This window comes from Corapipo altera, unplaced genomic scaffold (genome assembly GCF_003945725.1).
Source record: "Corapipo altera isolate COAL_440 unplaced genomic scaffold, ASM394572v1 91, whole genome shotgun sequence".
Classification (NCBI taxonomy): domain Eukaryota; kingdom Metazoa; phylum Chordata; class Aves; order Passeriformes; family Pipridae; genus Corapipo; species Corapipo altera.
The window spans coordinates 107,008-130,146 of NW_020885086.1; the positions used below are offsets into that span (position 1 = coordinate 107,008).

Genomic DNA, 23,139 nt, shown 5'->3' on the forward strand with positions numbered 1-23,139 from the left:
TTCCTCTGGAGCTTCTTTATGAAATTGCCTGTTTTCCTGCAAGTTTTGGTGGAGTTGGAGGAGGACACTCACTCCTCACCTCTGGACCTTGGTTGTGCTGGAGACCAAGTTCTTGTCACACACAGGAGCTGTTTTATTAAAGCAAATGACAATAAAGGCTCGGGCAGAGGCTCAAGTCGAACCAAATCAACAGAAAGGGTGGAAAATACAGAGAGGAGAGACAGAGGATTTTGTGGGAAATACAGAGAGAGAACAGAGAGAGGATTTTGTGGACAAGGGACTTCAGAAGGCACTGGAGGGTCTGAAGTTGCTCATGGGCAGCAAAGGTCTTGACCAATTTTTCTCTAAAAGGCAACTTGCATCCGAAAACATTTGGGGGGGGGGGGCTATAAAGCATCTCCCAATCAACCCTGATACCACTTCCTTACCCCTGAAGAACTAGAAATCAGGAAGAAAACAGGGGATCCCAGAGCAAACTGCAGGATGTCGGTGTAATCAAATCCATCTGTGACCACGTGACCATTTCTCTCTCTCTCTCTCCCCTCCAGCTGCTCTGATCCTCCAGGAAAAATGTGCTCCCGGGGGTCCTCCTGCCACAGCCACGAAACCTCCTGCCACGAGTCCCACTCGTCCTGCCACGACTCGGGGCCCTCCTGCCACTACACCCTCCAGAGGCAGCCGGTGCAGAAGTTCAGCTACGTGACCCCCTGTTGCCCCCCCCGTGCAGAGTTATTGCCCCCCCGTGCAGCCCTGTTACCCCCCCCTGCAGCGTTATTGCCCCCCGGCCCCCTACTGCCCCCAGTACACCAAGAACATCTGCAAGATGCCACCAACATACCCCAAATATTAACAGGAGGATCCAGCCTGGACCCACCGGCTCCCTCCCGCCTCGGGTGCCCTCAGTGCCTGAAATATTGAATTGATGCTTCTCTTTTCCCCTCTTTGATTTGACCCTTGAATTCCTCGTCTGTGATTGCAATCTTCTCCAAAATATGAGTCTGATTTGGTTTCATTTTCTCAGCACAAAAGACCCAGCTGAGGTGGTTTTCCATGGAGCCAGGAATGATTCCTGACACACAGAAGTGTCAACCCCCCAAAAACCACACAGATGAGACAATAAAATTTGATTTCCAAAAATAAAAAGAGTTCATGATCTGTTTATTTACATTTATGTGTTTATTTATATTTTAGATATATTTGTTTATTCTTTAACCTCTTTACCTGAGAATCATCATCACCTCCGACTTCTGAGTCACCCCTTCGCATTCTTTTCTTAAAACTTAGCACAAAATGCCCTGAAAGTTTCAAAATAATAAAAGCCAGTGATTGCAGAGACATTTCTGGGGCAGGTGAATGTGCAAGGAGCTCACCTGCACCCTATTTATTTATATATATTTATATACAGAATATATATTTATATATTTATATCTGGAAGGAATTCTTCCCTGGCAGGGAGGTGAGGCCCTGGCACAGGTTGCCCAGAAAAGCTGTGGCTGCCCCATCCCTGGAAATGTCCCAGGCCAGGTTGGAGCAACCTGGGATAGCAGAAGGCGGCCCTGCCCCTGGCAGGGGGTGGAAGGGGGTGATTTTTAAGGTCCCTTCCAACCCAAACCGTTCCATGATTCTATTTAGTGTAGAACTGCCTCACTCAGTCCCTCCCTCAGCAGCACCTCCCACTCCACTTCTCACCCTGACTCAGAATCACAAACATTTTGAGGTGTCTGAAAAGTACAAATGAGCACTTAGTGGTTTTTTTCCCAACCCTCCTTCTTTCACTGGGCTCCAAACTGCCGTTTCCAGTGACAATTGCAGGCACTTAAAACTAAATGCTAAATGTGTGTCTGCTTTTTGCAGCCTGGGACTGCCCTTATCTCCCCAGCTGAGCCATCCCTTCCAGAACAGGCTCCTGTTCGGCTGCATCAGCTTCTCAGGGAGCTCAACAACCAGACTCAGCTGAAATTACTGAGCCTGAGAGCTGAACAAGACGATCCTCACGGTCCCTTCCAACCCAAACCATTCCGTGATTCTGTGAATTCACCCTCTCTCATGGAGAGCTGACCCCAGGGCCTTCCCCAGAAAGGTTTTTATCAACCTGAATAAACCATTTCTCCCCCATTTACAACTCACAGCACTTCTCAGAAGGCTTTGGATTTTCCTGACTGAGATTGGCTCTGAAATATTTTCTCGAACACTTTTGGTTTGCTGAATCACAGCCTTGAAAAAATCAGGAAAAATAATCAGAGAGTCATAAAATGGTTTGGGTTGGAAGGGACCCTAAAGATCAACTCCTTCTCTGACCCCTGAGTTGTTCCTGAGGCACTCTCCTGGATAAAAGTCACAGGAAAGGAACAATCACCCATTTTATTTTATTGATTGACTTATTGTCCTGTAATCTTGGGCCACTGTGAAAGAAACTTGAAGGTAAAAAAATGAGTAAAAATTACAGAACTTCTTAAATCAGACGGGACCCCAAAGCAAGTTGGGTCTGAAAACCGGTTGCCAGGAGGGAAAATCCTCACACAAAAGGCTTTGAAACCCCCTCCTTCCTTGGAGGAGGAATTAAACAGGGTGATGTTGCAGCAGGAGTTGAGGGTTGGTGGATTCACAAACGGAATGACAAAAATTGGATTTGGGGAAGGTCCTTTTGGCGTCACCTCCTGTGCTGAGGCGTCGGGTGCGTTCGAGCTCATCAACAGGACCTCCCTCTAATCGAGTCCCCGGGAGCTGGGGCTGTTAATTACAGTGCCTTGTGTCAGGAAAAAAACTCCGTCAACCAAAATGTGAGTGTGCCGAGCAGAGCAAGGGGCAGCACACGGGCCCGGAGTCAACACCTCTGACTTGTACGTTGATGCAATCCCTGTTGCCCAACGACAAATCACTTAATAACTCCAGGGTTAGGTACATTTTTAATATGTAAATGTGCCTCAGCCTTCAAAATTCCCTTATAAGCAGATTGGGAAATTCGTTGTTGTCTATTATAGTGCTGAGGAAAAAGTCATAATGGCTTTTCCTGACGGCATCGAATCGGAAATGCTCAAAACCAGACACAGAAGATAAATATGAATATGAGTGTTTGTGTCAGCATTGCCAAGAGGTGCCTAATTTCTTGGACAACCCTTGGGAAGATATAAAAGTTGGCCATGCCTTGTTCCTCCTCCATTCAGCATCAGCTCTCCGCACTCTTCCTCTTGCTCCAGCAAAGGGTGAGTTGGATTATATTGATTTATCTTCTCTTGAGCAGCAGAAGTTGACAGAGGACTAGTTCTGTGTTTAGACCTTGCCTTTGTCTTAGAAATTCCTTGGCTGGGGGGATCGGGTGCCTGAACATGTTGGCTACACAGAGGGTGCTCGTGGTTTGCTCATAGATGGGATGATAGAAAAATAGGAGTAATTGAAGGAGCAGATCCACAAAGACACAAAGTCTTTGGGAGCCAGCAAGGAATTCATTCCCAAACTCGCAGGTGATGGAGAGGGAGAGAGCTCAGACAAATCACTGTAGAAGTAAATTTGAGAAGTAAATTTTACCTTAAGTAGCATCTTGGCTGGGAAATTCCTGTCAGAGCTGGACCATCACAGAGCATCCCCCAAAAGCCAAGGCAGAGTCACTGGCAGGGCCACGACATCCCAGATATTACAAAACACAGGAAGACAACACTTCCCATCCCACTACAGGACAAGAGCCAAGGAAAGCACGGGAGGCCCCAGTGGGTCCCAGCCGTGCCGGGCTGACGGGGTCTCTCCTCCTTCCAGGTCCCAGCACTCTGGAACGATGTGCTCCCGCAGCTCCTGCCACGACCACGAGTCCTCCTGCCACGGATCCCGCTCTTCCAGCCACAGATCCTGGTTCTCCTGCCTCAGGTCCCGCTCCTCCTGCCACGACTCGGAGTCCTCCTGCCACTACCCCATCCAGAGGCAGCCGGTGCAGAAATGCAGCTTTGTGACATCCTGCTGCCCCCCCGGGCAGCGCTACTGCCCCCCGGGCCCTTACTGCCCCCAGGTCCCCTACTGCCCCCAGGTCCCCTACTGCCCCCAGGTCCCCTACTGCCCCCAGTACACCAAGAACATCTGTAACCTGCCACCAGCTTGTCCCAAGTATTGACAGGATCCAGCCCCGACTCCAGACCCACCGGCTCCTCCCTCGGACGCTCCGACCACTGCTCGTCTCCTCCTCCCTGAAATCCTGCCATGTGCCTCCCTGGGATGAAGTGTTCCCCTAATTAACATCTGTGGTGTCATTCTTTCTAATTATTTGGGAAATGTCCTTTCTAATTATTCAGGGCTTTAATTGCTGTTGGGGATCTTTGTCTGTTGTGCATTTTCTGTTTCAGACTCATCTGGGTGTGGGAAATAATAAATCCGGCAGTTCATGAGACCCTTGTTGTTTTTTAATTTCTTTATTCTCTTTTTCCTTGATTTTTTTTTCTTTACAATTTTTTCTGGGTTCTTCAGTCAAATTTCCTCATATTCTCAAAGCATCCCAACAGTTGGTGGCAAATAATTCCCACATTCATTTGGGGATGAATGGAAGACACATTAGTAGAGGGAAAAGTTCTCAGCTACCAAAAATCTGCATGGGCATAAGGGTTGAGCAGAGCAAAGCTTCCCTTGCTTCGAGGGGTCCACACAAATTTTTGTCCCATCACTGTGAAAAAAATATCAGAGAATTCAACTTGAGTTCGAATTCTGCAACTCCCTGACAGGAGGGTGTAGAAAAGTGGGGGTCGGGCTCTGCTCCCAGGGAACAAGGGACAGGAGGAGGGGGAACGGCCTCAAGCTGTGCCAGGGGAGGGTCAGGTTGGCCATGAGGACGAATTTCCCCATGGAAAGGGTGTTCAGGCCTTGGCAGGGGCTGCCCAGGGAGGTGGGGGAGTCCCCAGCCCTGGAGGTGCCCAGGGAAGGCCTGGATGTGGCACTGAGTGCTCTGGGCTGGGGGCCAAGGTGGGGATGGGGCACAGGGTGGGCTGGATGATCTTGGAGGTCTTTTCCAACCTAAATGATCCTGGGATTCTGTGATTGTTCATTAAATGGAAGGGCAATAAGTAGGTCACAGTTGCTATTTCTCAACATGCAGTAATTTCCTCCAAGCCCAATGCCAGACCTTGTGCAAATAAATATAAATATAAATATAAATATAAATATTTTCAAATACTTGAACACGTCTGAGCCTCTGAAAACAGAAGCCACAAACTGCTCTGGAAGGCCTGTGAGCAGAGGATGATTAAACTCTTTAAGGGTCACATTTTCTTTAACAGGACCTGAATCTGAAAGGTTCAGAGATGCCTTTTGAGTGGGTGTAACCAACAACACCCCGTTTTTGGAAGGTTGTTGACCAGGCAGAAAGATTTTGGAGGAACACCAGTGTGATGCTCCAGGACAAAGCCTGGGGGAAGGAACTGTCACACCAGCACTGATTTTGGTGGCTGGGCAAGTGCAGGTCTTGGTTTGGGACCCACAACTGAGTCACAAAATGTCCCTGAGGAATTGGGGCCATCCTCCCTTGCACAGAACTCACCACAAGCAATTGTGTTGCCTCTGGTCTGAAGAAAAGCTGCAGGACACCCACACTTTGGGAGGATCTTCTCCTCCTCAGTCAATAAATTGCTCTAATGGGCAACATTTCCCCAAGTTGATGAGTTTCTTTTTCTTGGGCTTCAAAATCTGGGTCAAATGGGGTTATAAATCCAGCTTTAGTGACAGAACCCAATATTTGCTCAAACTTTGGCTCCCTTTCTCTGAATCCTTTGCTTTCCACACTCCTCTGCAGGTGAGGTCAGGGGGAAAAAAAGCATAAAAATATCAGTGAGGGAAAGAGAAACCAAGGAATGGGAAAACTTACTACACTCCTACCTTGCACAGAGCTCATCGTCAGCTGTTTTTCTCTGATCTTGATAACCTTTGATTCACGTGGAACGATCTGATGGGATCATCCCAATCATCTGCCAACTCAAGGAACACGTGAAGCACCAGAAACATTTTCTTTTTTGCCACACGAGGGAACCGAGGAGATCCCTCCGGATTTTCCAGCTTTGTGCCATGCCCAGGAGTTGCAGTTGATAATCCCATTATTTCCTCTTGGCATTCAGCAACAGGCAAATTAAAGTCCTGAGCTGTCACCTGCACCCACTGGGAGACCTTCCCCAGGAGTCAGCATTTCTGGGCCCTTTCTGTCACTGATGCAATCCCAGTTATCCCCTGGCCAGCTAATTAACACCCGTCAGATTAGTGTCAGTCTCCAGGAAACGGGAGAGAAGTGCCTTCTAAAATCCCCGCGTTGAGAATTACCTATGGGATGGGACACGGTGTGCCAAAGAGGAAACACTAAAAATAGGGATTGAGAGCGGAAATAATTAAACTGTCATTGCACAGAGGTGTCTCATATCCCAGATAACCTTTGGAGGGTATAAAAGGTCGCTCAGCCCAGTCCTCCTCAGTCGCTCACCTTTGCTTCCAGAAGCTTCTCGCTGCAGCTGAAGAGGGTAAGACCAATTTTACAATTTCTGCTCTGGCTGAGAGAGAAGAAAACTCCACAAGAGGTTTTTGTGGACCTTCTTGGAGCTGGGACTTGGTTAAGTTCCTCCTTGTGCCCCTGAGGAAGAGGGAATGGCAGGTGGAGGGATGGGGATCACCGGGAAGGGGCAGCAAAGGCACTCGAAGGGATCCTCGGGTGGCACAAACTCTGAGCTCTTTCACAAGGGAGGTGGGTTTGGAAATGGGCTCACGGGGCTCCAATTGGCTTGTAGGGACCTGATTCCACACAGTAGCTCCCAGAGCACACCCAGCAGATCCATCAGGATTGCTGGGTCTGGATTAGGCAGGAAAAAAGAAAGAGAACCTGGAGAGTCAAGACTGGAGATCTCGAGAAAAAATATTATTAAAAAGGGGGAGAATACAAGAAGTGAACTGAGTTTCCTCTCACCAGGTTGATCTCTTGCTCCACACAGCTCTGCTGATACTCCACAAGATGTGCTCCCGGGGATCCTGCCACGACTACGAGTCCTCCTGCCACGGATCCAGGTCTTCCTGCCACGGATCCCGCTCCTGCCACGACTCGGGGCCCTCCTGCCACTACACCATCCAGAGGCAGCCGGTGCAGAAGTTCAGCTACGTGACCCCCTGTTGCCCCCCCGTGCAGCGTTATTGCCCCCCCGTGCAGCGTTATTGCCCCCCAGTCCCCTACTGCCCCCAGTACACCAAGAACATCTGCAAGATGCCACCAACCTACCCCAAGTACTGAGGAAGGATCTGATCCTGGCACCCGGATGTGCTGCCTTGTTCCTCGCCCAAGGCCTCAAGCTCACTGCTGTGCTCATGGCTTTCCAGCCTTTTTCCAGCCTTTCCAGCCTTCTCTCCAGGCAAACAGTCCTAAGAAGGGTTGGAGGTGACACCATTTTGGGGTGAAGCCTCTTGGTCTCATGAGTTTTGAGCTGTTTGTCCCCTCTTCACTGGGAACAGTTTCCTCCTTGCTTTGCTGCTTCGCTCTCCTGCAAGACAATAAAAATGGTGTTTCAAGCCAACCGAACAGTTCTAGGTGTTTTAGTCACCACTCTGTCACACGGGATGGATTGATGGGCCAAGGTATGAGTTTAACAAGGCCAAGCGTCCAGTCCTCCACTGGGATCACAACAACCCCCTGGGAAGCTCCAGCTGGGGGAAGAGTGGCTGGGAAGCTCCAGAAGGACCTGAGGGAGCTGGGGGGGCTCATCCTGGAGAAAAGGAGGCTCAGGGGGGACCTTCTGGCTCTGGAATTCCCTGACAGGAGGGGGGAGCCAGGAGGGAGTCGGGCTCTGCTCCCAGGGAACAAGGGACAGGAGGAGGGAAAATGGCCTCAAGCTGTGCCAGGGGAGGGTCAGGTTGGCCATGAGGAGGAATTTCCTCCTGGAAAGGGTGGTCAGGCCTTGGCAGGGGCTGCCCAGGGAGGTGGGGGAGTCCCCAGCCCTGGAGGTGTCCAAGGAAGGCCTGGATGTGACACTGAGTGCTCTGGGCTGGGGACAAGGTGGGGATGGGGCACAGGGGGGACCCCATGATCCTGGAGGTCTTTTCCAACCTCAGCAATCCTGGGATTCTGTGCTTGTCTGGTGGCATCTGTGTTTTCTTGTGGGTTTGGAGCTGTGCTTTAATCCCTGCTGAAAGCAGCTCAAGTAGGAGGAATGCCAAGGAAACATGAAAGCCATGGGAAATGCCTGCAGCTCCCAGCAGTGATCCCAGGAGCACCTCACGCAGAGGGCTGGGAGGGTTAATTGGAAACAAATCCTTGCACTGAGCTCAGCACACGTTGGGGGGTTTGGATTTCCAGCCAGGGGCCTGACCTGTGGATTCCTGTTTTCCCTGCATGTTCCTGCTTTCCTAGGGCTGCATTTGGAAGCAAAACAAAGCAAATCCTGCAGGGTTTGCAGCTTGCCTTGGAACACCCTCAATTAAACAATTTCTGCACTGTAAAATAAGGGAAGGTTTCCCTGGGGTGACTCATCCACCCACCCCGGGCGTGGGAAACAGGCTGGAATGAGCCGAGCTCTGCAATGCCCAGTAAATGAGCAGTTGGTCTCTAAGGAATGGGAATTCCCTATTTACAGGTTATGGAGAAAATCATCATTACAGAGGAACAGCCTGAAAAGGAAAAGTGGCCAATGGGATGCAGAAAGCAATTAATTACTCACCTGCACGTGGGTTGCTGTCCCTGCCAAGAGGTGGCTCATCTTCACACGACCCTTGGCAGCTGCGCTAAAAACTCATTTTCTGACTCATTCTTGCCCTCCCTGCAGGTGGGTGTTGAGGTAGGGGAGCTCTGTGTCCACAGCAGTGGGTTTGTCTTCAAGCTGAGACTTTCTCTTGCTGCCCCAGGAGTCCAACTTTCTCCTCTGTGACTGACCACGGAACATTTCTGCGCCTTGGAGCGAGTCCAGAGGAGGCCACAATGTTGGTGAAGGGACTGGAGCCCTTCCCCTATGGAGACAGGCTGGCAGAGCTGGGAATGTTCAGCCTGGAGAGGAGAGCACTCTAAACAGCCTAAAGGGATGTTTCTGCTCTCTTTAATATGTGTTAAATAACATAACAGCAGATTTCCACAACCAGGATAAACTGCGGGAATCCCGGAAGGATTAATGAGGAGGAATTTGTTTCCCAGCAAGAGTTGCTTCACTGCATCCATAATCCTCCAATCCAAACAGACAGAGGGGTGTTACTCTACTCCTGGCATCTTATGGAGCCTCCTAAATCCCTTCACTCCATGCAAAATTTAATTGGGAATTTTTTATGTCTCTAGGTTGAATCTTTTGTAAAATCAGTGATGGGTCTCCCCATGGGATCCCTGCAGATCCATCTCACAGAGCTTCAAACCCTTTTGATATTCACATCCAGCTCTAGCAGTGGGGGTTTTGGCTCTCTGAATGAAGCAATGCACCAAATCCATACAAAGTCACACATAAAACTGCCTTATTTTCACACATAAAACTGCCTTATTTTCACCAACATCTCTTACTTTACCTCCCTGCTCAGGATTCCCCATATTTCCAGTGTTGGATTCTCCTGGAATTTCTCTGCAGGCTCAGGAATCCCCTTGGCTGTTTGAAGAGGCGCAGGTACTCAGCTGGTGTATAAATCTCAGTCTCTAATTAGATGATAATGTGTGGCAGTGACCTGGTCTCATCTGCTCATTAGCATGAGGCTGAGCTCAGTTAAGCCCATGTTTTAGTGAGCAGGAACATTGACCTTGGAAAGACCTTGCCTGGAGAAGTGGTGACTTCATGGCCCTCTGAACCCCTCGAAGCAAGAGCAGCTCCTCCAAGCTGCGATGCAGCCAAGTTTGAACAGAAGTTGCCCAACAGAACTGGGTGAAAACAGAGGCTTTGTGTCCCCAGAAGTCAAACAGAAGGTTCATGAATGACCTATTGTGTCCTCAGTGTCCAAGATTTTAGTCCTGGCTGAGTAAACACAGCCTAAATCTTCTCTCCTTCCCCTCAGCAGAACTCAGGGTGTCTCCAGAGAAGCTGTAGGACACAGGGGAGGGTGGCCAAGCAGCAGGATCAGCCCTTCTCCTCGGGGTGACCTCAGACACAAAACCTTCCACCACGTCAGTCACGGTCCCGAGTCCCCTGAATTTCCTCTGACAGCAGAGAGATAATATTTTATAAAGATGTGGTTTAATTTGAAATCCTCGAGGTGCTCGGGACATCCCATGGAGCCTTCAGGCAAAGCAGATATTAATGCCCATCATTAATGAATAATCACAAGGTGATCATTATCATCGGCACTAATGGCTGTCCATGGGTGACTGAGAGGTGAGCACAGAGTTATTCCAGAAATCACACCTTCCATTACTCGAGGGCAAAGTGGAATTTGAAAAGAATTGAATAGGAATTTTGCAGATCGAGTTGTGCTGAGCATAAACAGGATGCAAAACTTCCAGAGGGGTTTTGCATTCGGCTTTGATTTGAATACATCAAAAAGGAGTTGGAAAAATATGGACCCCGACTTGAGCCGAACTCCGGATTTCCACGGGGAATTTGCACAGTCCTGGGCACCTAAATTGTCTTGGCAATGATGTTGGCAAGGCCCTGAGCTGCCAGAGCTCAGGGGGTGTTTGGGCATGGTGGCATTGGTGGGGCTGTGCAGGGCCAGGAGTTGGACCTTGATGATCCTTGTGGGTCCCTTCCAACGCAGGACATTCCATGATTCCATGATTCTATTCCAAGGCCAAGTGTCATCCCCTGCATGGATGGGATGAGACAGAGAGGGGCAAGATCTCAAGAACTTTCTGTTCCCTATTTGTCCTTCTGATGACCAGAGACCCCCCTGGGCTTCACCATTTCTTCATTCAGACACGAAACACGAGGCCATGGAATTATATTTCCTGGAATTCTATCCTAAAAATCATATCAAGGAGTGACGGACATCCAGAAGCCTCTGTAATCCACTGCACCTCAATCTTAATGAGGATTTTGATGTTAATTAAGCACTCTCCAGCTGAACAAGCCACGGAGGATCTCAATGTAGCAGCTTTACCATATGCAAAACAAGCAGAAAAAAAACCCCTTTAAAGAATCCCACAAGAATTAACTTGACATTAAAAAACTGTAAAAAATTCACACAACAAATTGATAATGACACAAAATTGAGGTCCTGGTCAAAACCCACGAGGCAAAGACTAACCAGCTGAAGGCCCATTGGGTGAATAAGTGGAGGCTGAGTGCGTAAATCCCGAATTGCTGGGGGGTACCTCATGTCCGGCAGGACAAGCCCGAGCTAAATAAAAGGTCTCCAGGTCCCTTTGCTCCTCACACAACTTCACCTCTCAGCTGCTACGGTAAGTGGTACCTATTAGCAGTGGTGGTGATGGTTTGGGGTTTGGTCAATGGAAATGTGTCTTTGTGTTTGATCTTTGCAGGGTGTTGGACTGGATTGACCTTTAGAGGTCCCTTCCAACCCAAACTGTTCTCTGATTCCATGCTCTGCAGCTCTCTAGGAAATCCAGATCTTTTGAGCCTTTTGGTCTATTGTGTCTTGCAAAAAGTAGGGAGGGCAGAGTGGAAAATGAGCTTCTTGGGGTGGAAGTTCAGGGAGCGATCTTCAGGGAGGAGGGAAGTTGGATGAAATCTCTCTGGGATAGCGACAGGTGGCTCGATTTCTGTAAGGATCTTCCTTGGCAACTCAAGGAAGTTTGGCACCTCAAGGAACTCAGTAGGAAGCAGGATGGGATGTGGGTACCACCTACAGCTTGAGGCAGCAGCACTTCTATGCCAAAATTAACACTAGGCTTGGAGAGACGGGTCGTGTCTGAAAGTCTGTTGTGTTTCAGGTCCTCACTCCGTCCACCCTCAACCACACTCCCAACAACATGTGCTCCACTGGATGTTGCTCCACAGGATGCTGCTCCGTCGTAAAGACCAAGACCGTGTGCTGCAGCCCCTGCCAGAAAACCGTGTGCTGCAGCCCCTGCCAGAAAACCGTGTGCTGCGAGAAGAGCGTGTGCTGCAGCCCGTGCCAGCAGTCCTGCTGCTGCGACCCGTGCCAGAAGACTGTCTGCTGTGACCCGTGCCAGAAGACTGTCTGCTGTGACCCGTGCCAGTCTGTGTGCTGCGACCCGTGCCAGAAGACCGTGTGTTGTGAGCCCTGCTGTGACCCATGCCAGCAGGCAGTCTGCTGTGACCCATGCCAGAAGCCCTGCTGTGACCCGTGCCAGACTGTGTGTTGTGACCCATGCCAGAAGCCCTGCTGTGACCCGTGCCAGACTGTGTGTTGTGACCCATGCCAGAAGCCCTGTTGTGACCCGTGCCAGCAGGCAGTCTGCTGTGATCCATGCCAGAAGCCCTGTTGTGACCCGTGCCAGCAGGCAGTCTGCTGTGATCCATGCCAGAAGCCCTGTTGTGACCCATGCCAGCAGGCAGTCTGCTGTGATCCATGCCAGAAGCCCTGCTGTGACCCGTGCCAGACTGTGTGCTGTGACCCGTGCCAGAAGCCTTGTTGTGACCCGTGCCAGACTGTGTGCTGTGACCCGTGCCAGCAGGCAGTCTGCTGTGATCCATGCCAGAAGCCCTGTTGTGACCCGTGCCAGCAGGCAGTCTGCTGTGATCCATGCCAGAAGCCCTGTTGTGACCCATGCCAGCAGGCAGTCTGCTGTGATCCATGCCAGAAGCCCTGCTGTGACCCGTGCCAGACTGTGTGCTGTGACCCGTGCCAGAAGCCTTGTTGTGACCCGTGCCAGACTGTGTGCTGTGACCCGTGCCAGCAGGCAGTCTGCTGTGATCCATGCCAGAAGCCCTGCTGTGACCCATGCCAGCAGGCAGTCTGCTGTGACCCGTGCCAGAAGCCCTGCTGTGACCCATGCCAGCAGTCCAGCTGCTGTGACCCATGCCAGTCTGTGTGCTGTGACCCGTGCCAGAAGCCCTGCTGTGACCCGTGCCAGTCTGTGTGCTGTGACCCGTGCCAGTCTGTGTGCTGTGACCCGTGCCAGCAGCCTGTGTGCTGCACCAAGGTGTGCCAGAAGTCTGTCTGCTGTGTGCCCCGGCCCTGCTGCTCCTCCTGCTGCTCCTACGTGGTGAAGAAGCCCGTGGTGGTTTGCTGCAGCCCCGTGCAGTGCTGCACCACTGTCAGGAAGTGCTGTGTGCCCTGCATCCCCATCCAGCAGTGCTGCATCAAGAAGAGCTGCTGAGCTGTCCCTGGGTGGCAAAAGCACCTCTGCCAGCTCCACGTCTGGTGTGCAACAAGAACAGGCCCCAGGAGATGAAAACCTGCTTGTTTGCCTCTGGTTCTCATCACAATGGAGCCAACACGTAGGGATTTTCTTCTTCTTCTTTTCAAGCTTAAGCTGCTGCTTCTTTCTGTCCTTTAGTTATTGAGTATCTTCAATTTATCACCCATAGTATAAGGCAAAGAGCCATTAGATATTAGTGGGGTGTTCATTCTCTTCTTGGTGGTTGGGACTTGGGAGCCCTTTGCTGTTAATGTGATCACTCTTCATTCCCTCTCTTGGCTTGTAGACAATAAAACTGAGCATTAAGCAAAATGCAACCTCTGCTCTTTTGGTTGTTCTTTCCCAGCTTTGCCTGGAATTTGTCCTCGATCCGGTGCCATCTGTGCCTTTGGCTGCAGATGAGCTCCAGTGGCACAGCAGGACATTTAGGGAACAAAGAGCTGCCCAGTCTGCTGGCACAAATAAGGTCATGTCTGAAGCAGAGCAGCCTGAGCCACTGCAATGGGTTGCCCAGAGCAGCTGTGGCTGCCCCATCCCTGGGAGTGTCCAAGGCCAGGTTGGACAGGGCTTGGAGCAACCTGGGATAGTGGGAGGTGTCCCTGCCCATGGCAGGGGGTAGGACTGGATGATCTTCAATGTCCCTTCCAACCCAAACCATTCCATGACTCTAGGATCCCTTCTTGCCCCTCCTGATCATCTGCCACAGCTCAGTGTTTACTGTAAAACTTAAAGGTTAAGGTAATTAAAACTCAAATGACAGGGACTGATAGAGGCATAATCCCACCACCTGAAAACACACCACTCCGTAAATACTAGAATCATGGAATGTCCTGAGCTGGAAGGGTCCCACAGGGACCATTCATCCAACCCCTGGCCCTGCACTGTCACCCCAACAATCCCACCCTATCCCTCAGAGTGTTGTCCAGACCCTCCTGGAGCTCTGGCAGCCTTGGGGCCATGCCCACTGCCCTGGGGAGCCTGGTCAGTGCCCAACCACCGTCTGGGGGAAGAACCTTTTCCTAAAATCCAGCCTAACCCTGCCCTGGCACAGCTCCAGCTGCTCCCTGGGTCCTGTCCCTGTCACACAGAGCAGAGGTCGGAGCTGCCCCTCGAGAGGAAGTTGTAGAGCCCAGTGAGATGTACAGGAACTCCCTTATCTTGGAAAGGGTATTTCAGGAGGTACTGAGAGGAATTCACTACTCACTGAGCACAGGCACCATCTTCTTTCACTGCCATCTTCCAAAGATAAAAGCCCAGAAACCACTGGAATTGTTCTTACGTGAGCAGAGCGTTTCCTCCGTGCCTTCCTGGACTCCGAGCACTGGAATGAAACCCAGGGCTCAACATACAACTTAAAAGCCTCATTCCTAGAATAGCCCACACATGAGTCGGGGATACCTCTCCTACCTGGTTGGGACTTTCTTTGCTATTAAAATGCAGGAGTCAGCCCTGAATTGCAGGTCTGGGGAAGGTGCCTCGAGCACTGCCTTGATTGCTTCCTCAACCTGCATTAGAATCATCTTCTCTACCTGTTTAACTCTTCTGAAAACACTGCCCAGGTGTTCAGGAGGCTTTTACTGAGGTAAATCATGTACAATGCACTGGCAGGAGGATATTTTATACCATAACTAGAGCAGAAGTGCCTTGTTTAAGGAAATAATGTGATTATTAATTTCATCGTGGAGTCATGGAATGGTTTGGGTTGGAAGGGACCTTAATAATCATCTCATTCCACCCCCTGCCATGGGCAGGGACACCTTCCACTAATCCAGGTTGCTCAGAGCCCCATTCAACCTGGAAAAGCTGCAGGGTCAGATCCTGCCCCACTTACAAAGGTCCTGCAGGTCCCAAACTCACAGAACCACCACAGTTCACAAAGACATCACAGAACAGGGCATGGCATGTAAAAGGGACTTCATGGAGGTGTCATTTCTGACCCCATTGTACATTAAATGACATTTAACAGCAGGAAAAATGCATTAAATGTTGAGAGTGTTGGGGTGGTTTAGCCTGGAGAGGAGAAGGTTCCAGGGAGAATCTCAGAGCCCCTTCCAGTGCCCAAAGGGTTTCAAGAGAGCTGGAGAGGGACTTTGGGCAAGGGATGGAGGGATAGGACAAGGGGGAATGGCTTCCCACTGAGAGAAATGAGGTTTAGATTGGGTATTGGGAAGAAATTCCTCCCTGTGAGGGTGGAGAGGCCCTGGCACAGGTTTCCCAGAGAAGCTGTGGCTGCCCCTGGATCCCTGGGAGCGTCCAAGGCCAGGCTGGACAGGGCTCTGAACAACCTGATGTAGCTGAAGCTGTCCCTGCCCATCCAGGAGGGTTGGATTAGATGATCTTTGGTGTTCTCTTCCAACCCAAACCATTCCACATTTCTATGATTATAGAATTATTGTTTCTGTGATGATTGGGACCATCTTGGCCAATAGGGCAACAATAAAGCCCGATAAAAACGTGATGAATGACTTATTCAGGGGAGGTGGCTGAGGCTTTACACAGGCAGGACGTTGCTTCCTGCAGGCAAGTTTCTGCCTATTATGCAGTGACAATGCTTCCCTGGGGACAATTCCAGAAGGGACACCCAACGCCACGGTCGCATCCTGGGAAGATACATCACGTCCCGGCCACCAGGGATCACCTGCCAGCACATCAGCCCCACAGTCAGAGTCTGCTGGACGTGATTTGCCTTGAGTAGGCGCTGCCTCAGCATCTTGGAACTCTCATCTTTTGTTGGTGGCCCCTCTCAAGGCATGAAAGCACCATCAACAACTTCTCACATGGGGTTGATTTAATCCATCCATTCCATGGATGAAAATTAAAAAAAACCCTTAATATATAACAGAAATAAAAAGCAGGGAGTGTGAGGGCCCAGCACCCTGAAGGGAGACCCAAGAGCAAGGCTGAGAAAGGAGAAACCCTTCAGCCTAAACTTTGACCCCAGGGACAGGAAACCAAGGATTCCCATTGACCAACAGTTCCCACTGGTCCCCAGAAATTCCCCACCAAGGGCAGAGGGGACACACGGGTGGGGACAGCTCCAAGTTCCAGGCGTGGTTCTCCCACTGCTTCAGCACCCACCCAGCCCCAAGCACATTGCTGAGTGTGTCCTGGGGTCACCCCTGGGGAAGTGGAGCTTCCTCAGAGCTGCCTCCGGGGCCATTAACGCAAATTCATTAGGAAATTTGCGTCTGTTGTTCATGTGGAGGAGTAATTACGGGGCAGAATTGAGGAGGTGAGCAAAAGGAAAGAGGTAAAGATTAAATGCCGGAAGACACATGGGAAGGATGTGCCGGGTGACCCCCAGGGGAGTCAGAATAGCCAAGGAATGTCTCATTTCCAGGGGGGGAGGCTTTGGAGAGTATAAAAGGCTCCCTGGCAGAGGGGTCTTCATTCACTCACCTCCACTTCTCTCCAGTCCTCACTGGTCATCAGGGTAAGTTGGAGTTTGCTGCTTGCCTTTACTTTTGGACTCGGTTTCTGTGGGTTTCTGCAGGATTTTTAGTGCTGTCTGGTTTGAGACCAGGCACTACAGAAGATCTGGGGACCAGGGATTGGTTTTGGGGACCAGAGATTGGTCTGTGACCAGAGATAGGTTTGAGACCGGAGATGGGTCTGGGACCAGAGATGGGTCTGGGACCAGAGATAGGTTTGAGACCGGAGATGGGTCTGGGACCAGAGATGGGTCTGGGACCAGAGATGGGTCTGGGACCAGAGATGGGTTTGGGCACCTCCTGGGTGGTTTCTCTCTGATGGAACCAGTGTTGGACCATGTGCTAAAGGCACGAGTATCCAACGCAAAAATGTGGAGATCTCAGGGACAGGCTGCCCTGGGATTCTGGACACCAGGCACCTCCCCAGCCACTTCGGGATGGACTTTGGGATAAGAATGCTTTAAGCTGGGTGATTCAGGCAGCAAAAAAAAACCCCCAAACTCTCTTTTCCTTCCAGCTTTGCCAACACTCCAACCAACAAGATGCCCAGCGGCTGCTGCGGAGGAGGAAGCTACTCCCTGACCTGCTATAGCAGCTCCAAGGGCTGCAAGAGGCCCGTGTGCTGCTCCCCCATGCAGTGCTGCAGCCCCTGCTGCATGCCCGTGCAGTCCTGTTGCATGCCCATGTCCATGCCCTGCTGCTACACCATCACCAGCAACAACAACGGCGGCTGCTGCGGCGGCAACAACGGCGGCGGCTGCTGCGGTGGCAACTGAGCCCTGCCTGGCTCCTCCCTGCTGGATTTGGATATGGATACGGATAACAACCCCAATGTTCCTCCTCCTTCACTTAGAGATGTAGATCTTACCTTCTCTTCCTGCCTTCTGTCCCCAGCTGCTCGTGAAGGGCTTTGAAGCCGCTCCCCAGCGACCACTGGGATCTTCCTTTGCCAGCCCTGGTCCTGCTCTTCGCTTCCCTCTTGGGGTGTGGGATGTTGAATTCTTTTTGTCACTGTTTGTGGGATGTTGAATTCTTTTCTTCACTGTTTTGCTTCAATCTGTCTGAAAAAAAAAAAAAAGGCAATAAACTAGTAGTTTGTGACCCTGCAAACCTCCTGGAGTTGATGTGTTTGTTTGCTGCCTTTTCCTTGGGTGTTTTTCCAGTGTTGGGATGTTCCTATTTCCAAGGTGTTAAATGGAGGTGAGGGGGGGTTCCTGCACAAAGAAAATCAGGGCATCCCTGATGCTTCAATTTAAGCACTGGTTGGGTTTCTGGCACCGCTGTGAGCAATATTTCTCCGCCCAGTATAAAATAAAGAAATGGGAAGAAAATAGGAGAGGAGAAGGTGGTGTGGAGATTTCAGAGCAGCTTTCCAGTGTCTGAAGGGGCTACAGGGAAGTAGGAGAGGGACTGTTCATCAGGAACTGGAGTGACAGGACAAGGGGGGGTGGGTTCAGACTGCCAGAGGGGAAATCTAGGTTGGATATTGGGAAGAAATTGTTCCCTGGGAGGGTGGGGAGGCCCTGGCACAGGTTACCCAGAGAAGCTGTGGCTGCCCCATCCCTGGGAGTGTCCAAGGCCAGGTTGGGCAGGGCTTGGAGCAACCTGGGCTAGTGGGAAGTGCCCCTGCCCATGGCAGGGGGTGGAATGGTATGAGTTTTAAGGTCCCTTCAAACCCAAACCATTCTGTGATCCTATGAAAATAATACAATGAACTCATGAAGGACGTGAGCCCCTTCTGAAACAGTCTGACACAGGAAAGCTCCCTGGATTCCAAACAGCCAGAGATCTGCCTCAGGACCTACAGACAGCCAAATAAACAGTTTGACACTTAGGAGATAGAGGTCTTGCCTCTGCTAAAACATCTGAGTAACCAGATACCGAGTTGAAGTGCGAGGACAAATCCTGAGAAAGCTCCGCTGCCTTCGAGGAGCGAGAGGATTAGCTGGAGTTGAACCAAAACCCTCAAAAACTGCACCACAGTCCTTTTTATGCATTTAATGCCCTTTTCTTGCTCTGTTTTCACACTGATATGTCCCTTCTTTGCATTCTGATCCGTATCCCACTCCCCAAAGATGGTTTGAGCACCTCGGTTACACCAACAGCTGGACACAACTCCCCGGGGTGGGAAATGCCCCCCTAGATCAGCCCTTCTCACAGTTGCAGGACTTGCCTATGGAAAATTTCCCTCTGGAGGCACAAGTGAAACATTTGCCTTCACTTCTGCCCCATTAATTCCTTGTAAGTGAATAAATAAATCAGTTCTCTTGGGCTGGGAACTTGGTTCCTCCTCAGAGGGGACCTGCTGGGGAGGAAATGCCACACGTGTTCTTCTGCCCTGTCTGGAGAAGTTGCAATTACATGTGTTGTTCTCCAGTTTTACACTCAAGGAATTATTCTCATGCCAGGGAAGCCTGGAAAGGAGTTGACAGCATTTCCTGCAGGGCTGAAATAGCACTAAAATCTCAATCTGCTCCCCCCTTGCACTGTGCAGAAAGCAAAGCAAGGCCACTGTGACCATCCCGGGGGCTGGGGGCAGCTCACCCAAGAGGACCCCTCTGCAGAGCACCCCAGGGATCCCCAGGGATGTGAGGAAGCACAGGGAACTCACCAGGCAGGCTCCACCATCCTCTCATTAGGCAGTTCCCAGGATAATGTACGAGCTCCTCCGATGGGAGCTGCAATTTCAGACCGTGGAAAAAATTCCTCCCAAACCCCCCATTCCTGCCAGGACTGAGCCCCAGAGCAAAGCGTTAAACAAGGATTCATCCACCCTGCCCAAGGCTCTGCCTTACCTTGACCTTCCTCCTTCCCTCCCAGAAAATGGTTTTACCTCAACAAAGTCCCAGCAGAGTCCCTGCCTCCCACTCAGCCCCGTGAGCCCAGGCAGGACCAGTTCTCTGTGCTGGTCACCTCAACCTTCTCACCCTTTGGTTCATTCGGGGCTCCTTCCATTTCCAACACCCACAGAGGGTCCTGCACCCACCTAAAGCCCCTCCCTCCCTGGTGAGATGTGGGGGAGAGGCTGGACATGACTCAGCCCAGAACCCCCCTGTGGCAGCGGGGCAGGAGGGATTCTGTCCCCTCAGCTGAGACCCCCCGGCAGAGCTGCCCCAGCCCTGGGGAACAGCCCAGGGAGCACCTGGAGCTGCTGGAGCCACTCCAGAGGAGCTGAGCAGACGGATGGAGCAGCTCTGCTGGGAGGAAAGGCTGCAGAATTGGGATTGTTCAGCCTGGAGAAGAGAAGCTTCGGGGTGACCCGATCGTGGCCTTTCAGAGCCTGAAGGGATCCTGCAAGAAACATGAGGAGAAACTATTTAGAAGGGCCTGGAGTGACAGGATGAGTGGGAATGGGTTCAGACTGACAGAGAGGAGAGTTAGACGGATATTAGGAAGAAATCCTTCCCTGTGAGGGTGGGGAGGCCCTGGCACAGGTTGCCCAGAGAAGCTGTGGCTGCTCCATTCCTGGAAGTGTCCAAGGCCAGGTTGGAGCAACCTGGACTAGTGGAAGGTGTCCCTGCCCATGGCAGGGGGTGGAATGGATGATCTTCAAGGTCCCTTCCAGACCAAACCATGCCTTGATTCCATGGCCTTGCAGGACTCTCGTGCGGGTGACTGAGCCCCGAGCTCGGGTGACTCTCAATGCGTCCCCATCACTTCTCGCTCCCTCCTCATGTGCCCGTCCCCGTGACAGGAACAAACAGCCCCATTTCCATGACGTTTCCCAAACCCATGTTTCAAACACCAGCCTGATGAAACCACCCATCACGAGGCCCAGAGACACGAGGCCGGGGCTCAGTTTCGGGCCTTGCACTGACTCAGCAGTGGCAGGTGCTGAGTAAGGCCCAGAACATCCCCGGCCCTCACTGCCTCCCTTTGTCAAACAGATACGAGGATGCATTTTTCTGGCTCCCTGGCAAGGTTGTGGGGAGGACAAATTCATCAGTATTCATAGAAGCCCTTTGATTATCTGCAGGCTAAACAATTATGGGGCCCAACAAAGGTAGTGATCACAAGTAATAGGGCAAAATGCAAATACCAGGCGACACGTAGGGCTAAAAAATATGGGTTTGGGTTGGTAAACAGGGAAACTGGGATGGTCAATGGCTGTCTCACTTCCAGGAGGAAGGTGTTCAGGACTATAAAAGGTCTCCTGGCCCAGCTCACTTCATTCGCTCGTCTTCTCCTCCCTTCACCTCTCCTCACTCTTCAACAGGGTAAGTGAGAACTTCTGAATCTCCCTTCATTCCCCAAAAGGAAATCTTGGATATCTGAGAGCAGCATCCAGATCTAACTGGGGATCTGGGATGGGGTTTGGGAGCTGGGCTTCTATAAACTCTGCACAAGGAGTTACGGGGCCTGGAAATGTTTAAGGAGGCTCCAGGAGCATCAGCAGGGCCAGGCAGAGCAAGGGGTTGGAGAACATTCCAGGAGGGCCCAGCCTGAGGACTGCGTGCACTGTGCTGAGCTGCTCTTCCTGGGAAATTAGGGATGCCTGGGAATGAGGAGGTGGGACTGACATTGGAGGAAAAAGAGGAGTTACAACCAAGATTTACAAAACAAGACAACCCTTGGTTTCACCTCCTCAAACCTCCAAGTTGAGCACAACCAGAGCTTTGAATGAATTCTGTACTTCCAAACCTCCTGCTCTCGGTCAGAGACTCTCTCTGCTCCTCCCAGCTTTGCCTGGGGTGGTTTCCCTCTCATGGAACCAGTGCTGGACAATATTCCAAGTGCACAGGTGTCCAAACCAAAAACATGGAGATCCCAGGGACAGGCTGCCCTGGGATCCTGGACACCAGGGACTTTGGGATGGACTTTGGGATAAGAAGGCTTTAGGCTGCCTAAAGAACCAGGAGATTCAGGCAGAGAAAAAACCCAAACTCTGCAGTTCCAACTTCCTGGGCAGGGGCAGAGGAGGGGCAGGACTGAGCTCTGCTCTATGTGAGCAGGGACAGCACCCAGGGAATGACTGGAGCTGTGCCAGGGCAGGGTCAGGTTGGATCTCAGGGAAAGGTTCTTCCCCCAGAGGGTGGTTGGGCACTGCCCAGGCTCCCCAGGGCAGTGGGCACAGCCCCAAGGCTGCCAGAGCTCCAGGAGGGTTTGGCTGATCCTCTGGGGCACAGGTTGGGACTCTCGGGGCTGGGCCTGTGCAGGCTGAGGGTTGCACTGGATGGTCCTTGTGGGTCCCTTCCAGCTCAGGACATTCTGTGATTCTTCCCAGCTTTGCCAACTCTCCAACCAACGAGATGCCCAACGGAGGCTGCGGCTGCTGCGGAGGAGGAAGCTACTCCATGACCTGCTACAGCACCCCCTCGTGCTGCAAGACCCCGATGTGCTGCTCCCCCATGCAGTGCTGCAGCCCCTGCTGCATGCCCATGCAGTCCTGCTGCATGCCCATGTCCTGCTGCTACACCATCAGCAACAACAACAGGGGCTGCTGCGGCGGCTGTTGCGGTGGCAACTGAGCCCCCGGCCCTGCCCGCTGCCCTCCCGGCTCACCTGGGCTTCCAGACGTGGATATGGACCTGGACACCACCCCTGCTTTGCTTAGAGACTGTAGATCTCCTGTCCTTTGCCTGCTTTTGGTCACCCAGTGCTCGTGCAGTCGCTGCCCAGCGCTGGGTGGGGTTTCCCTCCGTGAGCCCTGGGCCCGCTGCTCCTCTTCTCTGGGTGTGTGGGACGTTGGATGCTGTCAGTTCTCCTTTTCCTCCCTTTAACCTCTAATTAGTCATGAATCATAATAAAATGTGTCAGTTATGATCCTGCAAACTCCTGGGTTATGTTTATTCATTTATTCATTTATCTTTCTCTTTTAAACCAGAGCTCCAGTCTGGGACGTTTTTAGCATTTGTTTAATTTCTTAATGTAATTAATTTTGTAACTATTTGTCATTCTGCTGATGACAACACCCCGAAGTGGTGAAATTCTTGGGTCAGCCTCTCATGCAAGGGAAAGCAGGATTCATCAGTGCTATTTCAGCATCCCCTTGGTCACCCAGTTCCATTCTCTTCCCCCTGCTTTGACTTTGGAGACACAGTTTGCAATCAAAGCATCTGTGCAGCCCTAAAGCCAGAGCTAAAGGTCTTTTTTCCTAATGGAATTCTTTCCAGGGAATTTGCTGAGATTTAAAAGGTTTGATAAACCTTTTAAGAGGTTTGATATCTTGTCAATAAGATTAAATAGACCAGGAAGTGTGGGAGGGAGTCATTGGCAGAATCACAGAATCACAGAACGGTTTAGGTTGGAAGGGACTTTAAAGATCATCTCATTCCACCCCCTGCCATGGGAAGGGACACCTCCCACCAGACCAGGTTGCCCAGAGCCCCAGATATAAGTCCAGCCTGATGGATTCAGAAATAGTACCTAATTTATCTGGAATTCTATTCAAATATGGCAATATTTAAGAGACAAGATTAAGAAATTAAATATTTGCACTTGGTGATTTGTGAAATCCTCAGGAAGGGAAGTGACTCCAAAGCCACTCTTTTAAATCCAAGCCCAGCATAATCCTGGGACACT

General features: G+C 51.1%; 4 protein-coding genes across 7 annotated transcripts; all 4 read left to right on the plus strand.

The window, feature by feature from the left end:
• The first annotated feature begins 570 nt into the window (after window positions 1-570).
• LOC113960125 (putative small proline-rich protein 5) lies at window positions 571-850 on the plus strand. The gene is given in 2 exon segments (XM_027669505.1): window positions 571-714; window positions 716-850. Coding segments are annotated over 2 exon segments (279 nt in total).
• A 2,919-nt stretch (window positions 851-3,769) lies between these two features.
• Window positions 3,770-4,099, plus strand: LOC113960126 (putative small proline-rich protein 5). The gene has a single exon (XM_027669506.1). The coding sequence runs from the start codon at window positions 3,770-3,772 to the stop codon at window positions 4,097-4,099; it is 330 nt and encodes a 109-aa protein (XP_027525307.1).
• Window positions 4,100-11,458: 7,359 nt separating this feature from the next.
• On the plus strand, window positions 11,459-13,481 carry LOC113960153 (keratin-associated protein 5-5-like). The gene has a single exon (XM_027669549.1). It carries the CDS (start codon window positions 11,831-11,833, stop codon window positions 13,142-13,144), a length of 1,314 nt encoding a protein of 437 aa, XP_027525350.1. The 5' UTR covers window positions 11,459-11,830; the 3' UTR covers window positions 13,145-13,481.
• A 6,365-nt stretch (window positions 13,482-19,846) lies between these two features.
• LOC113960136 (keratin-associated protein 5-2-like) lies at window positions 19,847-22,380 on the plus strand. Of its 4 annotated transcripts, none has more exons than XM_027669520.1 (3): window positions 19,847-19,993; window positions 20,740-20,834; window positions 21,842-22,380. In XM_027669520.1, the coding sequence occupies exons 1-3, from the start codon at window positions 19,958-19,960 to the stop codon at window positions 22,083-22,085; spliced, it is 375 nt and encodes a 124-aa protein (XP_027525321.1). In that variant the 5' UTR covers window positions 19,847-19,957; the 3' UTR covers window positions 22,086-22,380. The 4 variants fall into 4 exon arrangements, with proteins under 4 accessions (XP_027525321.1, XP_027525323.1, XP_027525322.1 ...); XM_027669522.1 differs by lacking the exon at window positions 19,847-19,993 and adding an exon at window positions 20,212-20,249; XM_027669521.1 differs by lacking the exon at window positions 19,847-19,993 and adding an exon at window positions 20,264-20,620.
• Window positions 22,381-23,139: the final 759 nt, after the last annotated feature.